This window comes from Biomphalaria glabrata, chromosome 18 (assembly GCF_947242115.1).
Source record: "Biomphalaria glabrata chromosome 18, xgBioGlab47.1, whole genome shotgun sequence".
In the NCBI taxonomy this organism is placed as follows: Eukaryota; Metazoa; Mollusca; class Gastropoda; family Planorbidae; genus Biomphalaria; species Biomphalaria glabrata.
The window spans coordinates 6,185,269-6,212,707 of NC_074728.1; the positions used below are offsets into that span (position 1 = coordinate 6,185,269).

At 34.6% G+C, this 27,439-nt stretch overlaps 1 protein-coding gene across 23 annotated transcripts in view; it reads left to right on the top strand.

The window, feature by feature from the left end:
- Positions 1–27,439, top strand: part of LOC106079313 (protein couch potato-like) — a 324,431-nt gene that overhangs the window by 280,404 nt on the left and 16,588 nt on the right. For 13 of the 23 annotated variants that reach the window (XM_056016890.1, XM_056016891.1, XM_056016899.1 and 10 more), the window contains 7 exons: positions 757–834; positions 9,114–9,167; positions 10,962–11,024; positions 12,489–12,630; positions 14,759–14,928; positions 20,571–20,618; positions 24,200–24,304. In XM_056016890.1, coding sequence (XP_055872865.1) covers positions 757–834; positions 9,114–9,167; positions 10,962–11,024; positions 12,489–12,630; positions 14,759–14,928; positions 20,571–20,618; positions 24,200–24,304 — 660 coding nt within the window. The remainder of the gene's footprint in view (positions 1–756; positions 835–9,113; positions 9,168–10,961; positions 11,025–12,488; positions 12,631–14,758; positions 14,929–20,570; positions 20,619–24,199; positions 24,305–27,439) is intronic. The other 10 variants (XM_056016905.1, XM_056016902.1, XM_056016907.1 and 7 more) reach the window with 3 other exon arrangements.

Sequence of the window (27,439 nt, forward strand, 5' to 3'; positions counted from 1 at the left end):
ACCTACACTCGTGGCGATTAAAAAGCAACATAAGGCCTATATTTCTTATAAAATATGGAGCTCAATGTATGCATACGTATAGTTATTGATACTCAAACTTAACATAATGATTTTGAGGACAGGTTGGCTAACAATAGGATGGCCATCATATGATATGCAATTTATGGGCCTGATTATATTGAAAAGCCCGGACCGATTTCGACACTCAGTCCGCCCCTGCTGCCTACTATTCTTATCGTTACTATTCTAATGCTGGTTTCAATCATTTGCATGAAATTTTCCTGATTGCTGTCAAGACTGTTTTGTTTTGGCATTCTTAAATACAAGGAACTAAAACGGTAGTCTGTGTTTGGTTTGCAGAGGGAAGTGTTAAAAATACGCCCTCCCCCCTTTCCATCTCTCCTGAGCTTACATGATCGCGGGAGGCTTGGACATGTTATTGCTAAGCCATGTGTACAAAATGAATCTTTGTCTTTGGCCTGGCTGAGTTGTCAAACACTATATGTTGCGATTTTCATTGGACGCACATTATTTATGATTTAATGACTGGCTGGGTGACTTGATGCCCCCTATTGGGGGGGGGGGGGGGGCTCGAGTTCAAATCCTAACGAATCTTCATTCACTTGTCCAGATTGGACCAGTGAGCACTGGGCACGCTATAGGGACGCACAATCCTAATAGTACTAGAGTGGCTGTAACCTGTTACTCCTTTTTATTTGTCATTAATTTATTTGTATAATCTTTGTTTCAAAATAGGTGCGAACATTGTTTGTCAGTGGATTACCCATGGATGCTAAGCCAAGGGAACTGTATTTGTTATTCAGAGCCTACAAAGTAAGTAGAAGAACTTGTTCATAACATGCAGAATTATAAGACATCTCATACATCAGGTTTTGTTTTGCGTATACTGCATTACCCAACTCAGACATCTAGGGTTTTAGTTTCCCATACTGTCTAACCCAAGATTAACAATTGTTTGAGTTTGGTTTCAAGTTTTTTATGTGGATCTATATGTGTTTATTATTTTGTCTAAGTATAATTCTATTCATATTGAAACTATTTTTCAGCAGCCTCATATTTTTTATATTTTCATTATTTGATTAAAAAATGTTAAGATCATGACTATCATCATCCCACCTCCTTTTTATTTATTTTTTTTTTTGCTATTTGTAAAGAATTTTGTTATATAATGTTGACTTTTGATCATTTAAGAATTTAAATATTTTTCATGTTTGAAAGAATCCTTTTTTTAAATGTCCTCTTCTTTTCTTTGTCCCTAATTTGGACATTGTTTGTAATAACATTTGTTTTTGGCTTGATTATTTTTAGACTTTTTTTTATAAAGGTAGATAACCTTACCTCTTTTACTGCACTTCTACTAACTCTAAATAATCTCCCTTGTTATTAAAAAAAAATTGTATATAAATATATTTTAAAACGCGCATATTCATGTAGGCCCACTAAAAAGTAGTGTTATACAAAGTAATACATCTAAATATAAAGCAGCGATATTTCTCTAAACTTGTTTCTACTAGGACCAGTGGCCACTAAATACTCTGCTATGAATGTGTGGCGGGCGATATTTCAATATCCACAATTAATATAATACAATCTAATATACTTAGGCCTATTTAACGAAGATTAAATTTAGAGCGTTCATAAGCAAGCCTGTAAACTATATAATAAAAAATAACTAAATATATTTATTTATGTAGCTTAAGACAGTTGCCATCTCTGGGCAATAAAATAAATAGTGTTGTTTTTTTTTAACTAGTATGTAGCATATGAAGAGGCCAATATACCACTATAATAAATAGCACAATTCAACATAACTCTACACACAACTAATTAAATCGCTTGACTACCTAACAAGGGGGCTAAAGCTCGACGATCGACCGCCACGGATTGAGATAATGTTACAATTTTTAGCTCAATTGATCTTATATAGTTGGCAGCAGTGAATTTCAGTTTAGCGTCTTTAGCTCAATCTCTGATAGACTGAAAGGTCTTAGTAGAGCATACAGTGTGTAGAAGGCTTTTATGCAATGTAATCATACATGGATGACTCTTTTCATTAAAAACCAAAGCAAATCCAAACTTGGAATTTCAGGGTTTTGAAAACGGCCTGTTGAAACTAATGGGTAAGAATATAGTCACTGACAAGAACAACTGTGTAAGTTATCTCCCCCCATTTTGTCTGTGTGTTCAAACACTGTGTGACGTCACTGCCGCTTCCTCTCACCTAGCCATTGGATAATCAAGTCACGTGCCTCTTCTGAGAATTAATATGTATAAATAGATTCTCTCTCTATGTATATATATATATATATATTTTTACATTATTTTTCTAAAAACTGGATTATGCAAATTTTGACCCTGCGGAGAACTTTTTTGTTAGTTCTTTTTTCCTTTTTTTTCACAAACAATAAAAACAACTTTTTTTTTCCTTTTTTCGCTGCATTTCAATTTGGTTTAATTTTTTTTCTTCATCAAGCAACGCTATTAAATTCCCTTTTTTTTTTTTTAAAAAATAATTCAAATCAGTTTTTTGTATTTGTTTGCTTTTTTTTTTTTCTGGAGGGTGACATGTGTTTTAATTTTTATTTATTTATTTATTTTATTTTTACGTCAATCTTTTTTTTTCCCACCCGCATCATAATCATGTCACATTTTACAATGTTTGGAGAAATGAGATAAATATATTATCAGAAATAAATGGACCTATATTTAAATGATAATACATTATTATTTGATTTTAAATGTCGATACTATTAAGAAATTACTCATACTTTCGCTTTGGAGTAACTTCCGGAAAATAAATATAGGTGTTGCAGTGGGGCTAGATGGTTAATACCTTATACATTTTTGTAGGAAAGGCCAAGCTGTTACCTCCTAATGCGGTCGCTCCAAAATAATTTCCTGCAGCTAGGTAACTCATTTGGTCAACAAAGTAACAATATAAATAAAAACTCTTTGTAATGAGAAATAGGTTTCGGACATAAAATACAACACTTGTCGTTGTTGTCAAGGAAACATGTTTATTTTTTAATTTAAGATTTAGGGTTAGGGTTAGTGGCTAGGGTTAGAGGTTTCAAAGCAAAGTGCTGTAACGCTAAGGCTCCACACGCTCAGATGTTGGGCTTAAGATGCATAAAAAAAACATGTCCCCGCTAAGGTCTAGGGGCCCTTAGAGGTTTGTTAAGTTCACTTTCTCATAGTACCAATTTAACGATGGAATCGTGTGGCCGGAAAAACAAACCTATTCCTTTCCCCCCTAGCCAGGTACCCTTTTAACGAGGGACCTTTGTCCAGACCGTCAAATCAAATAATCTCGTTGCACATACCGCTAATCTCTTATTCGCTTATCATAAGACTAAGAGCCTCTATTTTAGCAACACAAGCGCAGGCTTGTTAGATTTTTTATTTTTTTTTATGAAATTTAATAATTTTCTCTTAAGCTTATTAAAGTTCACGTTTGCTGTTAGGATCAACTCTGTTCTTATTTTGGTTTCTTTTTTTTGTTTGTTAGTTTGTTTTGTGTTAAAATGTTTGTTTGTTTTTTGTGTGCTCTGTGTTAAATTATTCTTGTACGTGTACTCAGAGCCTAGACGCTCAAGTCTGAGATCAGGTCACGTGATTTTCATCACAGTCTCCAATGCATGGTTTTTGTGTGTTCGTTTATCATTGCGTGATCACTTTGTGTGTTCGTTTATCATTGCGTGATCACTTTGTGTGTTCGTTTATCATTGCGTGATCACTTTGTGTGTTTACGACAAAATCTAACGTCAAAGTTGATGACGTCATAATGATGTGTTATAATTCATACGCATTGTGTCCAGTTATAAAGCTGCTCATTCATTATAAATGTTATATAGCCTTTATATCTCATTGTGTCCTTCATTTCACATTACCCAAGGGGCGTCAACGTTTTTTGTTTGTTCCGTCGATAGAAAGTAGGGTTGTTGTTTTTTTGTTAAAACATGGAACCTTTTCCGTTCCCTAGGAAACGACTTTCCTATTTTGTAGATTCTCAGAAGAAAAACACCTAATGAGTTATCTTTTACGTTAAATGTTTTTACACTGTTGTAATTATAATCATTATAATTATTTTTTTTTATAGATATTTTGTATTCTTTGGAAAATATTCAAAATTTCAAAAGTCTAATGAATCCAATAATTTATAGTTTAATTCTATACACTACCTATATAATTGAAGAGTCCACACAATATAGTATATACAAACGATATGTACCTTAAAAGAGATTACGCACACTTAATTACATCATCCCTACATTGTGATTATTTTTTGTTCTTGTTAAATGCTGGATTAGTTGTTTGTTTCGTTACTATATAAGATTAAATTCTAGCTTTTGTTTTACTTTTAACACTGTTTCTTATTATTACAGCAATATGCTACGTTACCGGTAATTAATTTTTTTTTGACTACCTCAAAGTCATGTTCACACACCTCACAAGCACACAGAATCTACTCTGTATATAAAGATGTGTTTAGACATATGACATACACGTGTGTGCGTTTGTTTATGTGTGTGACTGTGTTTACGTGAGCTCAATATTTTGTTTAGTTTTTATTCCTTTGTTTCTTTACCACAGCAATGTTCGTTCATTTTGGCTTATAAACAACAACAAAACATTGTCGCCATTTTTAATTACATAAATAATCTTAGTTTACGCATTGTGATGATATTGACGCATTCATCTTCGTTGATAATCCAGCCTAATTCTAGAAAAGTGGCGACAGAGCAAATGATGAAATGGGGAACCAGTTTAAAATCTGTCGACCAAAAGCTATACTGGGGAATAATCATGAATGACTTAATCAGAACAAACTTCTCTTTGTTCACAATTTGATAGTTAATGATGCGATTTATCCTTGTTTTAATCTCTGTAACCAACAAACTGCGCTAAGAGAGAAAAAGAAGAGAGAGTGATATGGCGAAATGTGACGATGATATGCATATATTGGAACCAAAAGAAGAGCTTACGAGATAAAAAGACAAAGTAGAAAATGTCAAAGTCGACATATTGAATGGTCAATGTTGCCTACCCAAGAACGCAAATATATTTGTGCTATAAAAGTAAGACCTTAGAAATGTGATTTTATCATCATCATATTTCTTGTGCGTTCCTCGTGGAACATAGGGCCTCACTACTATCCACTGTCACTTCCTAGTTTTGTAATGGCTTCCCATCTCTTTCCTGTCCTCTCGGCTTCATCTAGTATACTGCGTCGCCACAATCTTTTTGGTCTTCCTCTACGTCTTGTTCCATGGGGTTCCATTCTGAGGCCTGTCTAGTTCTAAGGGTGTGACCAATCCATCTCCACTTCCTCTCTAAGATCTGCCCCTCTATATTTTTCTGTTCATTCAACTCCCACACCAAACTGTGGGAGAAATGTGATATCACTGTGAGATAAAGAGATGAGAAATTATTATAATCCATTTGCAAAAGACATAGTTTATCATTATTTTGTACTCTCTACACCGGATACATTATAAGCTAGCTATTTATAGATTAACCTAGCTATTTATAGATCAAACTAGCTATTTATAGATTAACCCTAAGATCATGCTTCAGAACCTACCGAAGAGCAGACACTGGTGAATATTCCTTTATTTTAACACTAGCCCTTGTTCAGATGTTGGATATTGGGCTCCTCCATTTCGATTGTAGATGAGCAGTCTCGTGTTCTGAATATGAAGGCATGAAAATAATCTCATCACGAAGACTTCTTCTTCTAGCCAGCTTTTTGCTGCTGAGCTGTGAGCTCTTTTGTAGACTGTGCCAAGGAAAAATAGTGTGCTGTTCTCTTTAGGCTGTTCAGCACTGCCGTACAGGGTGTTGGGTAGTCCTGTAGTGGTAGTAGGGTGGAAGTAGGGTCTGACTGAGGTGGATTAGGAAGGAGCATTCAAAGAGGATATGATTTACGGTTTCATAAAGGTAGGTGCAGTGTCTACAAAGGGGTAGGTGTGTGGGATTAATTTTGTTAAGATGGTTATTTAGCAGAGGTGCGTGTCCTGTTCTTAGTTGGAAGATAGTAGATTGCTCTTTGCGGGGGAGGAAGTTAATAATACTGTCCAGTTTGTTAGGCATAGTCATTTCTTTGTACATAGCTCTACCAGTGTTTCGTGATGCCCATTGGTTGAGCCACTCCTCTTTGTGATTGTTAATTGAACCATATTCTATGCAAATTGAAGTCAGAGTTAGATAACGTCATTATAGAGTTTCAGTTATGGCGGGAAAAAAAATTATATATAGCTAGTTTCTTGGTGTATCTGGTGTAAAGAAAAAAAAAGCAGTATTGATAATCAATAGGTTTTTTTTTAGTTATATATTTATTTATTTTTAGCACTTTTAGCACCGCAGTATCAAAAATATTCACAAAGATAAAGGCACATTCCTCGTCCCATATGCTAGGACCAATTTGTACAAATACTCCTTCTTCCCTAGTGCTATTAGAGCATGGAATGGGTTGCCTGAGCTAGCCAGGAAAACCAGTGACTTGGCAGAATTTAAGTCATTGGTTAATATGCATGACTAAATGCATGACGCGTAGGACGTAATCATCTTCTTTTTTGAAGTAACGTCTGTATTATATAAGATAAGATAAGATGAGATATTCTGTTTGTAGCAGATTTGTTGCTATTTAGTTGGCAACTTTGAAGTTCAAATTAAGCTTCCTAGACATTTAGTTTATCCATATAGAAAACCCCAGCGAATTATTAAAATTATATTGCTATAATTTAAGTGTAATACCGCTAATGTTTCTCGAAAGCCAAAATGAACAACATTACTCTAACCACTAAATTTTAATATTTTATTTAATTATTTATTTTGTTTCGTTTCAGCTTAACAAAATGTAATTATCATTTCTTTCCCTATTCATTTCCGCTTTCATTTTATTTTGGCTTAACCCTCAAAGCAATGACAGTCACGTGTACAAAGGAGCCATATTGTTTTCCATCATCTGTGTATATACTCCAGTTGTGTTGAATTTTATTTATTTTTATTTGCAATTTTCATCATTTTATTTACGACGATCACCTTATTTGTCTCATGAAAATTATAATCCTATTTTTTATATTATTATTTAGAAAATCACGCTTTGTATATGTAAATTCCAGTCGTTTTTTGTTTTTTTTTGACAACTTTTTATACAACTGGCGGGAATTCGTCGACGTTTGAACGAAGACATTGTCCCGGGATTTTCTTTTCAGTAGCAGAATTAAAACTAACGGTGTTCGTTTGACTGTCTTTTGACCTCAACTCTTTCTTACATTCTCTATGTTAACCAGTTATCGTGTTATAGTGAGCTAAATCAATTCATAAAGGCTGTTTATATATTGTGTTTATAAAGCCATATATAATAATATGATAAGGCTTGTCTTCGAGTCCGAAGATTAATGAGGAATGCAGTATTTCCCGTGGCTACGCAGTCCAGCTTCATTTATATATATATATATATATATATATATATATATATATATATATATATATATAACGCGTCTTTTCCAAGATTCACCATTCCCTAGTGTCCAAACAAAAGATAGAACCATATTGGACTAAGCATGCTATATCATGCGTTATACAAAAACAATTTTAAAATTGTCCTTATTATTTTGGTGTAGATTTTTCTTTTTACTTTGCACTGGTATTTTGGTGCTTCCTCAAGTGGCAGGTGAGACCTATGTGATCCCGGAATGTTCGGCTGCACACTGCGCGGGATTTTCCAGCTTAGAGCTACTGTCCTTGGACTTGCTTTGTTTAAAGCCAGCATGTCATTTTATATCTACCAAAAACCAAAAGTGCAACATATGTTTGAATTGGTTGACATTACTGAAAGCTATCATTGCCGAAGACAGCCATATGAATAGAAACTTCGATCTCTTTTCAAATTGCATTAAGTGACTTTTTTTTTTTTTTAAAGTTGAAATCGCTTCATACTAAAAATCAATCCAACTATTCCTAGACTATTTCTTTCATTTCCTTAAAATGTCAGGTCAGGGAAAGAAGGAATCACGCGACTCAATTTTCCCGCCTATTTATCGTAATACACTTGACTATGACAGACTGTTTACGTCATATTTAATATTTTTCTCCAAGGAAAAAAAAATGCAATCTCACAATGTCTTGTTTGTTTAAGTTTGTTTCCTGTTGAAAGATGACATCTGTATGACATTTTGTTTCACATAACCATTCACTCGTTGGCGGAATCATAATGTAGGACATTTGACATTCACTCATCGAGTCATCTCTCTCCCTCCTGACCCTCCAGCTTCCAATAATGAATAAATGATTTCGGTCGTTATCATTGAGAGCGCTTTAAATTATGGCAGATGTTTCTAGATTAATTTGGATCAATTTAGATCTAGTTTTGTTTTGTTGTTTTTTAAAGACCCTTTTTTTAAAGAAAGAAAAAGAGGGAGTGTGGCATTAGTATTGCGAACTGTAACTATACTCAATTATATAATAAATAATAGAGTTGCTGTTTTCTTTTAATCAGTTTACAATAAATGTATTTTAATAGTTTGGTTTGTAAACTTATTGGATATTTGCTGCATATATCAAAATTCATCATGTTTTGTCGTGTGCCAATTAATTTGGCGGTAAAAAAAAATCTAATAGCTCTAATATCTTTAATGGAAGTGACCGAAAAATACCAACGTGCTTATAATCTCACTATGTAGCAGATCTATGAATTAGTAGCCTCCTTTTTCCTGGGTTTAAAAACAAACAAACATGTATTTATTGAATGAATTTGTGTAACGGTTATATAAAATAAAAATATTTCTAATGAAAAATGAGAACCATGAAAGCTTAGAACTTCCATAGAGCTAGGGCAACTTTACATAGCCTAAGATTCCCCGCTATTGTTTTAAGAACGTTTATACAAAGTTTCCTCAAGATTGGTTAAACGGTTTTGATTTCTATGAAAGTCATATCTAACATACCCACACCTTACGTTCTAATTTATATATTAAGATATAGAGCTAGATCTACCTTATAATTCCGCCAATGTGTTGGAGTGAGTCATTATTTTGTTCATTTTCCGTTCACAACGCACCGACAGTTCTCACTTGTCTGTATTGCAGGGCTACGAAGGATCACTTCTCAAAATCACTAATAAAAATGGCAAGAACACATCTGTAAGTATGCTCAGAGCGAAAATGCTGCAAAGGGGATATAAGCATGCGGTGCATGCCAATGAGAGACGATCCGCGGGTAGATTATCTCCCTTGTCACACTAAATTTTTTTTTTTCCCTCTTCAATCTCGTCTGCTAGACTACTTTATTCGTATAAGAACTCTTTCAGCAAAAAAGAAGAGAAACAGATGCAATGGATGATCGTACCTTTTCAACTAAAGAATCGAGAAAATAGACTCCTATTGTAGAGCAGGGGTGTTCAAACTACGGCCACTGACGTAGTGCTATCCATTTTCACGAAGTTTTTGCACAAAGATGCATAATGAAACTGCAAAGTGTGGGTTTCGCTGAACCGGCTGTGTTTTCTTATTTCAGGTGTCTAAAATTTGGAGTCCATGGCCCAAAAGATTGAGCGCCACTGTCGTAGAAAGATAATCTTTCTTTCAGTATCCTAGACATAAAAAAGTGATGAATATACATTATAAAAATAACTTAAGGAAAAGGGGAGGCAATTGATTTTTTTTATATTATTACGCAATTGCATATAGTTTCGCTGTTCAAATTAAATTGATTACAGCCTATTAGCGTGTTCATCAATAAGTGCAATTGCTGGCGGCGTTTGCAGCAGTGAAGGGGTAGAGGGAAGGATTCAGCATGCATGCAAAAATTGCTTTCATGTTATAGATGTCAAAATATTTATTTCAATAACTCGTGTTATTATCACCACGTTGGCGTCATTGCTGACGTGCAGAGTTATCTTCTCACATCACTGGCTTCCCTCCCTTTGCTTCCATTTTATTTTATTTTTTTACACACACGATATTTTGTTAATATATTTATAAACAGCTTTGTTAGCTGTTAAATAAATACAATATATATATATATATATATATATATATATATATATATATATATATATATATATATATATTAGTATATATTTAAAATGCAGTTTAAACGATTCTAACTGCATAAAAAAGGAACATTTGTTCTCTAAATATTGACATATTCCTAAAATTAAAACATTGTATGTGTTGTTGTTTTTTTACATGGTCTGCAAGGGGAACTTTACTTTTCTACTGAGACATGGGTTTAATGCATATAGAATTCACGATTATGAATTTCGGGATTTATAGAGCAGAATAAGAGCTTAAAATGTTTGAGAATGAGTCACCATTGGGTGTGGGGAAGAAGTATCACTGATTGGGGAATGGCGCCAAAATGTTAGTGATACTGGGCGCCAAAATGTGAGTGATACTGGGTGCCAAAGTGTGAGTGATACCGGGTGCCAAAATGTGATTGATTTTGAAAAGTAAGGAATGAGTGCCGAAACATCAGATTAGAAAGTGGGAAATGGGCGCCTAAATGTGAATTTGGAAAACTGTGTATGTTACGCATAGATTTTTTTTTTACCTACGAAAGCTAATATATGCATCTAACAATGGCATGAAGTGAAGCATTTCAACAATAGCACTTTATGGTGAATTTCTTTCTTTAGTCAAGCTACAAAAACTTATTAAATTTGCAAAACGTTACTAAATATAACTACGATAGCCTTAAAATCTACACTGGTATCGTCTGATGAACTTAGTGTATGATAGAAGCATACCCAGATCCATCCGATCATTTTATTTATATGTTTTCTTCGTCTATTAGATAAATATGATATCAAATTATTGAAGATCCTTGAGAGATAATCTGACATCTCACACTTAATTGATTGTGAATTACTTTAAGAATTCATCTTTCGCGCTATGATCTAATCATATTTTCTTTCTTCTAAAAAAAAAAAAAAGCCCGTTGGATTTGTCACGTTCAGTTCTAGAATGGCAGCGGAAACAGCCAAGCAAGATTTGCAAGTAAGTGACCACAGTGGTCAACCATATTTTGTTTAGCTACATCATAGCTACACCATATTCCTTAGAACTTGATTTGTTATATTATATTTATTCATTTATTTTTTTGTTGCTGTTGTTTTAGGATCTCATCTATTCAGCAAATGGGGAAAAAAATCCATTTTGTTTTGTGATTTATAAATTTCATAGCCATGTCAGTGATTAAACTTTCATGTAGGCCTACTTCAGATAAGTAGATCTACTATTCCGAAAAATGTATGCATCACTCACTTGCCTATATGCAATTTAAAAAAATATATATTTAAATATTTAGTTTTGGTAATTTGAGATTGTCATACATGGCGGAAAACTATAAATAGCTAGAATTTTGGTGTATCCGGTGTACGAGATAAAGGAAGTGTTGCGAAATGATGTGTTTTTTTTATAAAGTATATGATAATTAGCACTGCAGAATCAAATGTTCTAAGCTCTTCTATTTATAGAACAAAATAAGTTCAATGAGAGAGAAGCGTTAGACTTTTACTTATAAAACGTATTTAAAAACTAATGCGCAACTGACTAGAGCTGATACAAGAAATGTAATATATATACTATCATTCATTGGGAGTGTTCAAAATTATTACTCAGCTCTTTTTACATTAAAGTTTAGTTTAGCTTCCATGACATTGTTTAGTTTATCGTGAAAATCTCCAATAACGTGATAAGTTAAAAATTGTTTTAACAGTTGAACATCTTAATCCTAGCTTCTAGTGTGTAAATTAAACAAGCCTTTGTCTTCAACCAGGTTTCGCTTTTACCAAATTTTTTGGGGGGTCTACAAATTAATAATACATTAGATCTAGTAATCGCGATGGATTCCCTTGTGAAGTATAGAGTGGGGAATAAACATACTTAGAAAATATACTTTTTTTTTTTACCTTTACCTATCCCTTAGTCTGTTGGACCGTTGGGGCACCAGGCATGATTTGTCGACCGTCTTTCTCCATTCCTCCCTTTTTTTTGCCTTGTTTAGAACCTCTCTCAATGGCAGGCCCGTCCATTCTTTAATGTTGTCCTCCCATCGCTTTTTCTGTGTACCTACTACTACTACTACTACTTTTGTTTACGGGGTGGTTGAGTGATTAAGCGCTAGGGGTTCTGGGTTCGAATCTCGGTGAAGACTGGGATCTTGAATGGGTATCGTGCTGGCCATGTGACACAAAAAAACAGAGAGGAAGGGGAACTTTACTTTTTTGTTTACGCCTATAAATGGAGGAGTGGTAGTGTCTGGAACGCTAAATCGCCAATTAGTCAGGGACAAAGTCTACAACTTTCTTTACTTACTCTTAATTGTACCGGAAAGTTGAGCGTGGGGAAGTTAAACTGCTCATTTATACTACAAACATTTTACATTCGGTGTTAAAGGTCATTTCATTAGTTACCGACAAACACATTATCTCCACCAATGCTTGCTTCCGACTTTCACAGGGTGTTCGCTTCGACCCGGACCTGCCCCAGACTCTGAGGCTAGAGTTCGCCAAGTCCAACACGAAGGTCACCAAACCCAAGCAAGCCTCGCCCCAGCCTGCCGCCACACACCCCACCACAATCATTCACCCTATCACTGGACGTAAGTATAAACTGTGTTTCTTTGAGCTTAGATACCATAGTGACGCCATATCACTTGCAGTCATGAGCCTGCCAAAATGAGGTCGTGTAGTGGCCTGGTAAAAACATGTTGATTTTTTTTAAAATCCCAAGCCAATAAAGATTTCTGTCATCTTATTATTCCATTGCAAATCTCCAAATCCATTTTTTTTGTTATGTTTATTTGTTTACAATGTATTGCTATGACTTCGGGAACAATTACATTATTACCTCGCATTACTAGTGCCCTTATCTATTTTAAAAAATACGAATTCTTTTCGGTATTTTATTTTCAAAGTTATAAATTTTACTCTTTTAAATATGTATTCGTTATCAACGTGGTAGCCTAGATTATTTTAAGTTTTATCTAAAAATAAATAAATATATTATTTCAACGCAGAACTAAAGACCTTAAGTTTTTTTTCTTCCACATATATTATGTGTCAGCTGTATCATTGCGTATGCTAAAACAAAGCATATAGTATTAATTTTAAAAAATGTATTCTACATAGTAATGAGCAGATTTCAGATCATTCAGTCGTCAAAGCAGATCACAAAATGTTTTAGCTGTTTTTTTTTCCAAAACAAAATATAGAAAATTGTTGTTTTTTTAGAGTAAAAAAAATATTGTACACAATTTCTTTATAACATCTGGTTTTGTGTGTTTCTGATCCAAACGGTTTTCCGTAACCAGCACTTTTTTTTTCCTCCCTCTAGTAATATAAATTTTATCCTATTAGCGCCTCAGCTTTAGACCGTACTCTGCACAACACAAACACACACGTAGTGTACGCTACCCACAACACACATATTTAAAATCCACACGTTTTTCCTTTTTTTTTCCTTTTTATTTACTAACCAAATATTTTACTGTACACTTGCACAGACAATTAATCCAACGTGGACATCAACCTTGCTCCAGTATCTCTAATATATGGAAACCCGAAATCATCATATGTTGTAGAAATATAAGCTATTTGAAAACAACAAACCATCATGTATTATTACTATTATTATTATTATTATTGTTTTATTATTGTTATTATTATTATTATTATTATCATTAATAGGTCAATGATATTCTTCCTTTTATAAAATAGATTAAATATGACATGCCGTTTTATAGCTCACATCAAATTATACTCGAACTCATTTTTATTTTTTTTTCTCTTAATTATAATGTAACACTTTCTATTAAAAAAAAGGCGCCGGAAATAATTTAAAGGCAAATGGATTTCGCTGGGCATAGTTTTGATACTTCTATCATCACCAGCTGGTCACTTTCATGTTCTTGAAGGGTCAACTTTGGCTTAATGGTCAACATTCACAAATAACCAATATTTGCTTCATGTCAATATAAGCTTTTCGCTATATATAAAAATATAACAGTTTGAACTTATAAGTCTTTGATATTTACAATAAAAACGATTCGATATCGACGTCTTTAGTTTGTAAAAGAAATGAAATAAGAGATGTTTCCTGTGTTCTTATTTTCCTCACGTCTTCTCACTTCATTTTTTAAATAATCTTATTATTGCTATTAAAATGCCCTTCAATTATTATTATAATTATCATCATCATCAATGGTGACAATCGTAACAAAGAAAAGATGAACGAATAAATTTTTACCGTCTGCATTTGTAAACATAAGGGATTTATGTCCCCTGAATATATTAAGATTGTCACCACTGATCATTCGCATTTACACTGTTCATTTGTTACCTTAAAATTATTACTCTCCACACCAGCTTGCATTCACTTTTCGCTTCAGCCCAAACACCTCATCACACACTTGAAACAGAAATCGCTCATTCCATTGGAAGACATTTCCTATCTCTTCTTTCACGTTCTTCACTATCAGCTTCGCTCCTCTGTGCTCATTGTAACACGGTGTTCAATTTATTTTTTTTCCTGTTCATTCATATCGTCATGATCACAGCATAATGTGACATACTTCACCACACACACACACACATACACCACAAGCCTCACAACATACACATTTCAATACACATTCTTTGTTTGTTTAGCCTATACATATTTATTTTATTTATCATTATGTATTCACTAAAGAAAAAAAAAACAACCACCTTAACTAATCACTTTCACAGAGGAATTAGGGGCTGCCTTTTTTCCTGGGGGCCCAGAGGCATGGGCCACCGCGCCTACACTAGCACCATTTCCAGAACTTGCACCAGCACCGCCCCCAGGGGCCGGGCTACCGCACCCTGCCCTAATACCCCATCACCACCCAGCCGCACTTGCGCAAATGCCATTACGGGTCAGTATTGATTTTGATTTTTTTTTGTTTCTTTAACCCTTTCATATATATATTTGTTTTAGCGATTTATTTATTTTCTTGGCTGAATTGGCAACTAGCTGCCAATTATGTAATTTTAATGGATGTTTTTCTCTAAGCCTGTATATTGTTTAGCCTTTTTGTGACTGGTATAGACAAACACATAAATATGTCTAAAACATATTTTGTTTCTCTTTATTTTATTCGTTTTACATATTTCGTGTCTAGATCAAAACAGATATGTGATTTGATCATATTTTAAAATATAAGTTTAGGAAACGAATATATTGTGTCCTTATTGGATTCAATGTTTCAATCATTAATTGACAGTAAGAATAAAGGGCCTACAACATATCTGTAAAGGCGATATTAGGCAAAAAAGGGGAGATAATCGTCGGGCAACTGAAACAGTTCCATGTCTTTATTTCATATTAAAAATGGTATAAATAATTGAAATATATATTTCAGTAGAAGAAAACTCGTATCAATTTAAAATATATGTCAGAGGCTAACGAAAATACATTTAGTAGACTATAATTCTAGCACCATCATCATCATTTATCATATTGTTACAAATGAACAGTGATAGGTAGAGGTCAACGTATGACCCCGGCGAGATGACACAGCAGCTAGTGTTCCCTGGAATCTACATGTACAAACAAAGACAGGATGTGACGTGTCCACACGTGTTGTTCCAGGGGACGAACAGATCTAAGTAGGGGGACAGTTACTAATGAACAGTGACAGATAAAGGTCACTACGTGTGACCCCGACTTGATGACACTGCAGCGAGTGTTTTCTGGAATCTACGTGTATAAATAAAGACAGGATGTGACGTTTCCTGACATGTTATTCCAGAGAATACTAGGAGTGTTTGTGCAACTTTGGAGAAGCGATTAGGGACTCTATATAAGCCAGAAAGTTAATGTGAAAGTCAGTCGTATGGAGTCGTGAGTGAGCCGTTACAGTCGATACAGACTATGTAAGACGTGTGCGGCTCTGTGGAAGAGAAATGTGTACGACTCGATGCAAGTTAACTAGGGTAGAGTTAACTGGAGTGGACTACTGTCGTTAAAGTCTATACAGCGAACTACAGTGGACTTGAGCTGTTACAGTCGATACAGTCGATGTAAGACGTGTGCGGCTCTGATTCGGTAGACTTGAGTACGACTTGGTTCAGCTTTGGGAGACCTGGAGCGACACTGGGAAGTGTGTCGTTGGTCTGTTCTGTGGAATACGGCTCGAGGAAAGTTGAGAAGAGAGGAATTGCAACGAAGTGAAGAGATGAATTGCAACGAAGTATAGCTAACTGTAAACTGACAGATATTGTACAGTCTTCTACGCTACATGTTACAGTAACGAATTGTTAGAGTTAATAGTCATTAAAGTTATATGAAACTGAAAGTTTAGTCGTCAAGTTCTTTGCAGTGTTTTTATTTGTGTGCCTACTAATACATTTAGCCAGAAGATTCAGAAATACGTAACAACTGGTGTCAGAAGTGGGATCTTTCTGGCTAGAATGTGTTCCATCAAACTTCTTAATGAACTTGACATGAAAGAACTTAGACAAGAGCTTCGAGAAAGAGGTCTACGGCTTAACGGAAATAAGGAAACGCTAACAGCACGTCTCAGACAAGCCCTGTTGGAGGAAGATGAGAACCCGGACACCTGCCAATTTGAAATCAAACCTAATATGACGGAGCTCCTGAGAACTTTGCAATACAAAATGAACTCGGTGAAAGAGAGCATTAAGGAGATAGAATCAGAAATCAACACTCGATTTTCTTCATTTAACCATTTGATCAAAGCCATGAATGAAAATGAACAAATAGCTACCACGCCCAACAAGACAGAAGAACAAACAGATACGATAAAACATCAAACTAGAATCATGATTAACAAGCTGCTGAACACCCAACATTATCAGATTGAGTCGACAGATGAAAGAGCTACACCACTGATGAACGGCGAACAATTGTCCAACCTAGAATGTGGCGATACAGACAATTACGATAAAGATGCTGGTTATGGTTGTGCTGTCTGTGACTGTGATAGTAAACCAAACGAATGTGGCCCACAAGAAATGAAAAGAGACGGTAGCTGTTACTATTTCAACGAGAAGCAGAATGAGACCGCTGAAGAAACAATAGAAGAGACCTATAGTTTGACCGAAGCTTTAGCTACAGATAAACCTGATATGAGTACCTCAACCAGCCAAACAGATCAAGACAACGTTGGGTCTGCGTCCAAGCCTGTTGCTGTGGGCCTTAAAGACTTCTGTCTATCTGCCAGTGTCTACGAGAGGAACTCGAAGCTTGATTATTGCACCCACGTGTTTGACAAGAACTGTACGTACGTAGCTTTACAAGAAGACTGTGAATGCCAAGAAATACACCAGCAAGGTCTGGACTTAACAGAAGCATGTCCAGCTGTCAAGATCAGCGCGAGAAGCCTTGGTGAAAGTCAAGGAAACACAATAGAATCTGATGCTGAAGTTGATGGACCTTTGCACGTTGAATGTTATCAACCTGCCCCACAGCCGAGTCCTCTAGACTCGGATGAAGGTGATCACGTGTTTGACAACTTGCCTTCAAGTGGACTTGCAGCTCATTCGCAAAGCACCCATCGAAGAATAATGCTGAAGCAACTTGTTAGATCAACAGTCTTGATGACTACAGCTATGAAATACAATGCCTTCCTATGTGCTAAGTCGCTGCCATCAGCATTGATCGACAGGAAAGCAAGACAACGACAACGACATCAACGCAACCAAAGAAATATCAAATTGAGGAGGCGGAGAAAGCGACATATGCAGAGTGCAACGTGGATGGCTCCAACAAGATCAAGATACAAACCCACCCCTTCTCCCACTGATAGACCCCCACCTGCATTTATGAAACTCCATAGCCCATGTTGTTCGAAAACAAGCCCACCACTTCTCCCACTGATAGACCCCCACCTGCACTGATGAAACTCCACAGCCCATGTTTTTAGAAAGATTCTGTCCGAAACCATAAACCAAAGAAGAAAGCCTTACGAATCAGTTGAAAGTGTGAAGCCACTAAAGAATAATCTAAGAACATTCCTTATGAGAATAGGTTGATGAAGTATAACAGAGGTTTTAGAAGAACGCTAATTAAGTCAGAAGCAAGAAGGACAGAAAAGAAGTAGTTTAAGATGTCAGAACTGTAGTGAGTAACCATCTGTGACAGAACTGTACAAGAAGATCAACCCAACATCGTACAAACCCAAGTCAGTTGCTGTTGTTTATAAGAAGAGCATGTGAATATTGCTGTACTGTGATGAACATAGTTATCTCTGAAGAAGATCTGTAAAAAGATGCTTGAAAATGTAAAACTCAGCCAGTGAAGCACGAACTCGTTAGAATGCTGATGAATTTTCTCGACAAGAGTGCCCAATGTCGTCATCTGAAGGTCGATGTTTCCATACCAAGATTGATGAAAACATTTGTGAGGAACTGCTGAAAAATGAGGATTTGGCTCCCATTCTTCTATGGAAAGAAAATGGACAACTGCCAGATTGAAAGAACATCTCTGAGAAGGGGGCAACCACCAAAGCTTCCTACTTGATCGTCGATCGATTTCATCAGTATCGTGATGAAGTAGAATCTGTTCGGGACGAACAGATCTAAGAAGGGGGCAATGTTACAAATGAACAGTGATAGGTAGAGGTCAACGTATGACCCCGGCGAGATGACACAGCAGCTAGTGTTCCCTGGAATCTACATGTACAAACAAAGACAGGATGTGACGTGTCCACACGTGTTGTTCCAGGGGACGAACAGATCTAAGTAGGGGGACAGTTACTAATGAACAGTGACAGATAAAGGTCACTACGTGTGACCCCGACTTGATGACACTGCAGCGAGTGTTTTCTGGAATCTACGTGTATAAATAAAGACAGGATGTGACGTTTCCTGACATGTTATTCCAGAGAATACTAGGAGTGTTTGTGCAACTTTGGAGAAGCGATTAGGGACTCTATATAAGCCAGAAAGTTAATGTGAAAGTCAGTCGTATGGAGTCGTGAGTGAGCCGTTACAGTCGATACAGACTATGTAAGACGTGTGCGGCTCTGTGGAAGAGAAATGTGTACGACTCGATGCAAGTTAACTAGGGTAGAGTTAACTGGAGTGGACTACTGTCGTTAAAGTCTATACAGCGAACTACAGTGGACTTGAGCTGTTACAGTCGATACAGTCGATGTAAGACGTGTGCGGCTCTGATTCGGTAGACTTGAGTACGACTTGGTTCAGCTTTGGGAGACCTGGAGCGACACTGGGAAGTGTGTCGTTGGTCTGTTCTGTGGAATACGGCTCGAGGAAAGTTGAGAAGAGAGGAATTGCAACGAAGTGAAGAGATGAATTGCAACGAAGTATAGCTAACTGTAAACTGACAGATATTGTACAGTCTTCTACGCTACATGTTACAGTAACGAATTGTTAGAGTTAATAGTCATTAAAGTTATATGAAACTGAAAGTTTAGTCGTCAAGTTCTTTGCAGTGTTTTTATTTGTGTGCCTACTAATACATTTAGCCAGAAGATTCAGAAATACGTAACAATATGCAGCCTTTACTAACCATTTTTAGAGGTGGATGTTTGTGTAATCCAACATATTAATATGCACCTAACTATATTTGTGAAACTTGCTGAATCATGTGTGTGATAATCTAAATTTTAAATAGCTCTAAGAAAAATCATCATAGTCAATATAGTGTATTGTTTCAGTTGATAGTGAATGAACTGGATTCTTTTTGTTTTAAGTCTTCTGTTGTTTCTTTCTATTATCTTCGTTTTCTTGTACTAAAAAAGAACTTGTATGAAATGCACGTTGAACTACATACAAATAACAGAAAGTAGTCGAAATGTGTCGGACTAAAAATCGAGGATGTTGTGGAGATTTTGAACGCCTCGGGCAGGCAGAAAGTTATTTAAATGAAGAAAAAATAGAAAAAAACATTTTAGTTAACTTTGTTCGAGCACTGACACACACAAATTCCTATAGATCTAAGATTTATTATTTTTTAGTTAAATGTCTTCAATCATACTATTCTAGTATTATGTGTAGAGCTTTAAAAAAAAAGTAAATAAAAGTACAGTCTAGTACTTTACTTATTCGTATTAAGTCTTGCTCTTAGTGAATTAAAGTAGAGTTTGGTCACATTCTTTTTTTTTCTTGTCACGAATTATATCAAGATGTACTTGAATAAGAAAACGCTTCCACTAATGACTCGAGTGGTATTTATATAAGCAGTTCACCCTGACCCAAACTCTTACTATAAGAACTCCCTTCACAAGCAACTTTCATTTTTTGTTGAAGCCATTTTTAACTTCTATTTGGTTTCGTTTGTTCATTAACCCTCACAATTTTAATTTATCTATATTCTTTTTTTTTTAATTAAGGTTTCTATTTTTTGTTTATTTTATTTTTATTTTATTATTATTATTATTATTATTTCTGTTTTGCTAACTTGCACCATTCACAAACCGTTCAATGTTCTCATTCATAAATTGTAGTTTTTTTTTTTCATTCTTCATTCTTCTTTTCAATCACTAACCCGAATGTGTTTCCATATTATTCTTTTTTTTTTCACCTGGGATAGATTCCGATGCGGGTCAGCCCTATCTTTGCCCCGCCTCCAATGCGTAATGTACGAAATTATTTATATCTTTTTTTATATCTGTTTTTTTTTATTTAAATATTTATTATTCAATGAATGTGGCAGTGCCTTCTTGGATGTTCCATCGGTCATACCTGCGATGGTCACTTTACTGGTCAACAAATATTGATGCTCTACGTATTGCTATCGTATCATTAACAGTTTAAATAAAGATCAAATCTTATTACTATCTATCATTTCGTTTAAAATACACTATAAAGTAGATCGACTTTACATGAAACCAAAGTTTTCAATTGTTGTTGTTTTTTTTATTTCAAAGTAATGTCTTCACGCGTTTCTAAAATAAATTGTATGCACAGGACCAAATCCTTATAGATTTATACAAAAAAATATTTTTTAAAACAGAAACATGTCAAATGTTGCATTATTACTATATAATATAAGGGGGGGGGGTGTTTTTTTTTTGACGACTTTTAATTTAAAAAATGTATGGATTTTTTAAAAAATGTGTATGGACTGTAAACATTGCATTTCGAGGCTCTATTTGAAAAAAATAATAATTTTAAATCTTCTAAAATATGCATATTGAAGTTCACTATTTAGTACACTCTATTTGGGAGGTTTTATTTCTGCCTTGAGTAGTTGAGAAACAACATGTACACTCATCTATAGCTCAAAAAAAAAGTTTCTATCAAAATTCGAATACAGCCTTTCATTTCGTCAGTCAAGCGGTTTGTTATGGGATTCTTCTTAATTGATATGCTGAGCTTTTCATTGCTTCAGAGAGTACATTATTTGATTAAAATATTTGCAGCTTTAATCGATGGGTTTATTTGCTTATAATATATTTAGAGATCAGTGATAATTGTTTCCCCTTGAACATTTTAGATATTTTGTTTTGTTTTTGTTTTTATTTGGGAATAAAAATTCATGAAAATTAAAAAAAAAACTAAATTTAGTTTATCTTAAAAATGTATATGAAAACAAATACAATCAATCTAAAAAAAAAAAAAATGTAAATTCGATGCAATTCTTGATAATGTAGTTTATGTAAGGATTTAATCTGTAATATGACCATCGCGGGTTGCCGTACTTCACGATGTTTTTTTGGAAACGCTTTCAATTATTTTGTATACGTCAACACTATTTTCTTCTTTGAATTGTTTAGAAGTATTTCTTTGGTATCACAAGCACTGTGCACAGACGTTTAGTCTAACTATTGTATGTCGTCACAACTAACTCCTACATGCTTTGACTAGCGGCACACACTTTGACCCATTTTGTTTGCCACCTATCCAAGTACAGTATCCTACACCGTTCGCATTTTAATAATGTACATCTGTATAGCATAGATCTACATTTTTATCTTTAAAAAAACAAACAAAAAAAAATGCATTTTGTTTTTTTTTTGTTTTTTTTTACATTTTAATGGGGAAAAAATTATTTTTTTAGATTGGTTACTTATAGCAATAACCTTTTTCTCTTCTTCGCATTTTGTAAATTATTTTGTGTGTCTTAATATAAAATTTAGATTTATTTTAAAAAATCTACCGGCTTTAGTCGACTATTCTTGGAAATTTACTAAAAAGAATATACACTTTTATCTAATTGATCTGTGGCATCAGATTTATCATCCAAAATTGTTACAAATCTCTGATTTGAATCGCCTCGCCGTTGTCGTTGCGTTATGATCGTAAGTTTTGCGAGTTGAGGACGTAGACTGTAGATTTAAGACCTCATGCTCAGAGATTTGGCCATTTAAAAAAAATATATATGTGTTCAACCCCCCCCCCCCTCACATTTCGCGTCATTCCGCATTTGCACACTTGTAAAGCCGGCCCGTCTAATTTGACGTATAAAACAGACATACGAGCTAAATTTAATCATTGACTAATATAGGTCCAATTTTCGTTCCCAGTCCCCAATATTTAATCTTCTTCGCCACACTTCAGCCATGTTCGTGGCTCCAATCCCTAAAGCATTCGGAGGGGATATTCTTTCCATTTTACTTTTTTTTTGAAGTAACGTCTGTATCATATAAGATAAGATAAGATCCCATGACGAAATAAACACAGAGATAACGCTCGGACTTGTATATACTTTATCTAGACTGGACATGGAGATTTGTTAACATTACAAAAAATGTCGTGAAAATTTTTTATAGAATGTTGGATCAAGGCGTTGTTTTGTAAAGTAGTTAAAAGAAGTAAAGTTTTTTTTGCAACCCTAACCTATGTAACATACAATTTAATTTTTAGATCTAGATCTAGTAATTGAAAATCAAAAATGAGTACTCTCGTCTCATAATTATTATTTTGCAATTTTTAGATACATAATCTAGAAAGATCTATGTAATCAATCTATTTAAATGTACATAAGATGATTTAAATCAACATGAATTATTTCCATCTAGGATTTTTGAAACATTATCTCAATGGAAACAAACAGGAAATGGCTTTGTTTCATATATTTGCGTGAATATCCGAGAAATGATTTTGCATTATTTCTAAACTTTGAACACTAAAGATCATTACTTTTCTAGGACAGAAAAGATTGATTGGGGCGACTCCCCTTAGAGCCTGAAAAAAAGAGTTTACGTACATAAAAATCTATATATGTATAGGTCTGTGAATCGATCAATCGCGGATAAGAATTTATTTCCGGTTTCCAGTCAAGATATAATATATAAGTTCAGACAGTCATCTTTAACTCTTTCTCTCCTAACTGACGATACCAGCGTTGATTCCACCGGAATGTGGTAAATAATTACTGAGAGAAAGAGTTAATCCCACCTTTATCTTCTTCATCTTCCGTTCCATACCATGCGCACCGTACATAAATAGTGAAGGACTAGGTTCAATTTTGGACAGGGTTTTTGCCTGGAACTAATAACTGTGACAGTCACTACAATAAACTACCAATAGCCGAAAAAGATCGCGTTCTTTCTCATTTACCAAACATAGTTATCCTTAGTCGCAACAACAAGTGTATTCGCTAGTCAATTGGAGAGAGTTAAAAAAAACAACAAACAAAGAAATACTTTAAAGTTGGGCTTTGCAGTTGTCGTGGAATGGTTAAAAAAAAAACAAAGAAACAAAGAAACATGAGATGTAGGGAAGACAAGAATGTTAAAACGAGGGACCAGCGTAATTTATTTTTTTACAGTCTTTTTTTTTTTTTTTTGAACATTTTTTTTGTCTTAGCTCCATCTTTCTAGTTTTATCCAGTTTTTATCTTTTCTCTCTCTCTCTCTCTTTCTTTCTCTCTCTCTCTCTCTTTCTCTCTCTCTCTCTCTCGAAAAAAAAATTATCTGAATACTGAAAGATTTTTTCAATAATAGTTATCTCGCACTTTTAAGCATCTCTTGGCTGTGTTTGTTTATATAGTATTATCTTCGTATTTACCTAATGTACACGCTTTGTTTATTGTTATACAATAATCGAAAACATTAATATTAAATTGTTCTTTTTAAAGGTGGACCTTATTTTTTTTTTCTATTAAAATAAAAAGTGGTGAATATTAGTACATCTAATAATCACTGTTTCTGGGCTGGCAAATGGTAATTGTATGCTAAGACAGCCCCCTCTCTGTTGTTTTCTTCAACCAATCAGGTTCAGCCTACAACGATTATAGGTCCACCCCCCAATCCAGTAGCTGCGAGTGTTCCTACAGTTGGACAGCCGACGCTAGTCTCTGCTCCTATGTTAGCTAGCCCGGTATGTTCCTTGTCTACTTTTATCATGTATGTTACTTTAAACAATTCTCCCCCATTCCACCAGCATTTTATTATTATTATTATTAGGTTCAACTTTTTTTTTTAAACTTTGCAGTTGGCACCAACATTTTTAAAAAAATCTTATCACCAACTTTGTTTCGTCCACAGACCTATATAATATAGATCTATACACTCTATATCGAATTATATATATATGTTATATTGATATAGTTATATAGGTCTGTGGCTTCGATTAGTTGTCTTTCTGTGGTTTCGTCAAAAGTATTATAATCATGCACCCTAGTTGTAATATTAATCAGTGTATTTTCTTTCTAGCTTAATTAACTATGTATGGTATATGCTTTCAGTAGTGCTACTCACGGTGCATGTTAAGTTAACACTAAATAAAAACTAACAATCATCTTTATAAAATAAAAACACATCAATAAAACAAAAATAGGACAGATTTGTGTAGGCTGTTTAAATAATATAAACTCGAATAATAGGTCTACACGCTTGAACGTACGTTCGCTTTTCTATAGTTAATAATGTATTTATTAGCATGAACATTTATAAATCTACACCCTCAACAGGCAGGTTAGGTTTTTATGTCAAAAACTAAATTTCATCTATATATAAACATGGAACTATTCTAAAGGAACGCTGACTTCAAAACAGGCCTTTGCGCGTCCTTTCTGCGCACCCGGCACTGTAAAGAAGTAAAAGTAAAGTTCCCCTTTCAGACCTTGTGGTCTATAGGGCAGATGATGTAAAGGTCATCTGTTTCTGTGGCCCACGGTTAACGAGGGTGTCATGTGGCCAGCACAACGACCAACCGCCTTTACTTTTCCCCAACTAATGTCAGGTACCCATTTAGAGCTGGGTGGACTCAGAGGCGCCCGAAATGAAAATCCCAGTCTTCACCGGGATTCGAACCCGGTACCTTCGGTTCAGGAGTCAAGCGCTTTACCGCTCGGCCACCGCGCCTCCACCCTGCACTGTAGTTAGAAAAAAATTACAGAGACAAATAAGGATTTTACGTCTCGAACGCGCGCGATTTACCTGTGTTGATTAGAAAATGTTTTTTTTTTAAATTCTTTATAAACTGATTTTTAAAAACTTCACCCATTTTCAGTCGAGCTGTAATGGTAGATATATTTTTTTTTAGAGTAAAAGATCATCACAATTTTTTTTTTAATTTTTCATCATCCTACTCAAAAATATATGTTCTCATGGATTCCAACGTTGGTTTTTTTCTACTAGATATGGTGCAGTTTGATGTGCTACTTGCAGATGAGCCTATCGTTCTGCATTAAGCGGAACCGTCTCGATAAAACATAAAAAAAAAACCTCACATGTTACGCCGTTCCTCATTGGCACTTTTATTTTTGTTCCGCAAAGTCCGGATTCCGACAAAAGAAATCGTCATTATTTTTTATTCATGTAAAAATAAAATATTGAATACAAAATTAATTGATTGTTTATGTTTCGTCCTATAATGGCCTACATTTGGTTAAGCTTAGCGCTAATGTTTCGTTTATTCAATGACACGGGTAATTTTTAATCATGCCAAAACATTTTTGCGATAAGTTTCTAACACATTGATTTCTAAAATGAAAGAATAGAATCTAGTAAGGACTAGGATTCTAGACTATGTCTAAATTCTAGTACGTATGTAACTGTGTATGTAGGTATGTCTTCGATAGAAATTAAAACCAGTTCAGACCATCGACTTGTATATCTGAAAATAGATTTGAAACATTTGAAAAGTTTGTATCGATCTGTTTATAAAAAGCGCGTTCGAGGCGTAAAATCCTTCTTTGTCTCCATCATTTTATTTTGTAGGCATTGCAGGATGCGCGAGAACATGCGCAAAGAACCTGTTTTTTCTATGAGGTTTTGTAAAAAAAAAAAAACAAAAAAAAAACAAACTCGAAGTCGGCGTTCCTTTAGTATAGTTCCATGATACAATGTTCTAAAGAAACAATCTACACAAGTTATTTTGTGTAGATGTTTAGCTATTCTCGTCATACAAATTAGATTTCGTAAGCCTGTTCAGTTAGCCCTTTCCCTGTCAAGAATAAAATAAATGTAATTATCTTTTAGGCTTTGGCACAATAGATTTGTTTTGTAGTCGCCTATAGCTATGCTTTCCCCATTTCACCGCTTATTCACCTTTTTTTTTTCCACATAGCACTTAACAACAACAACAACAAAACTTGAAAGAAAAGAAATAGGTAGACGTTTATTTACCGTGCTGTAATTTAAATATGAAAAGGGGAATGTAAACACTGATCAAAATCTCTTCTTTCATTATATATTAGGCCTATAGTCTACATGTGAGGAAAAAAAAGCTTGTGTTTTTTGCATTGATTTAATCTAGTCATCTCGGGTGGATTTTTTTTTTTTTTAATTATATAAGAAGTAGTTTCCAACTGACCTGTTAGTACTCACATCCATGAGTGTTGAGCATAACAAAGAAGGTAGCCTCACCTTAGAAATTTCAAATTAGGTTACAAGATCTATCTAGATCTAAAATGATCAAGATATCAGTTAATTTAAAAAGGGGAAAAAAGCGATACTTTTTCCCGAAAAGTACTGTACTCTTATAAATAGAAGATTTGTTTGTTTAATTTCATTCACTTCCAAATTTCCATTGAATTTGAAATTTAGGCCTAGATATATCTAGATCTACAAAGTAAATTTCTAGATCCAGATCTAGACTTTTTTAACATTTATCCGAAAAGAAACGTCCTACGCGTTTTCCTAGGCTAGTCTAGTCTTGCATGCTAATCAATTTGGCCTACTTAATTCTGCCAAGTCTTTGGTTTTCCTGGCTGATTCGGGCAACCCATCCCATGCTCTTAGACTTAGACTTAGATCTAGCACTAGGAAAGAAGGAGCGTTTGTACAAATTTGTCCTAGCATCTAGATCTATATATCTTTATTTATATAATAAGTAAATAAACTAAAATGCCTAAATCTAATAAATTAATTAAATAAAATTAATACGAAAAAACAATGATTGTGTAACTCAAAAGTAAGATCTAGAGACTATATCTAGGTGTAGGTAGATTATAAAATCTAGGACTATTATATAAAAATAAAGACTATCTATAGTAAGATCTATCTAGAT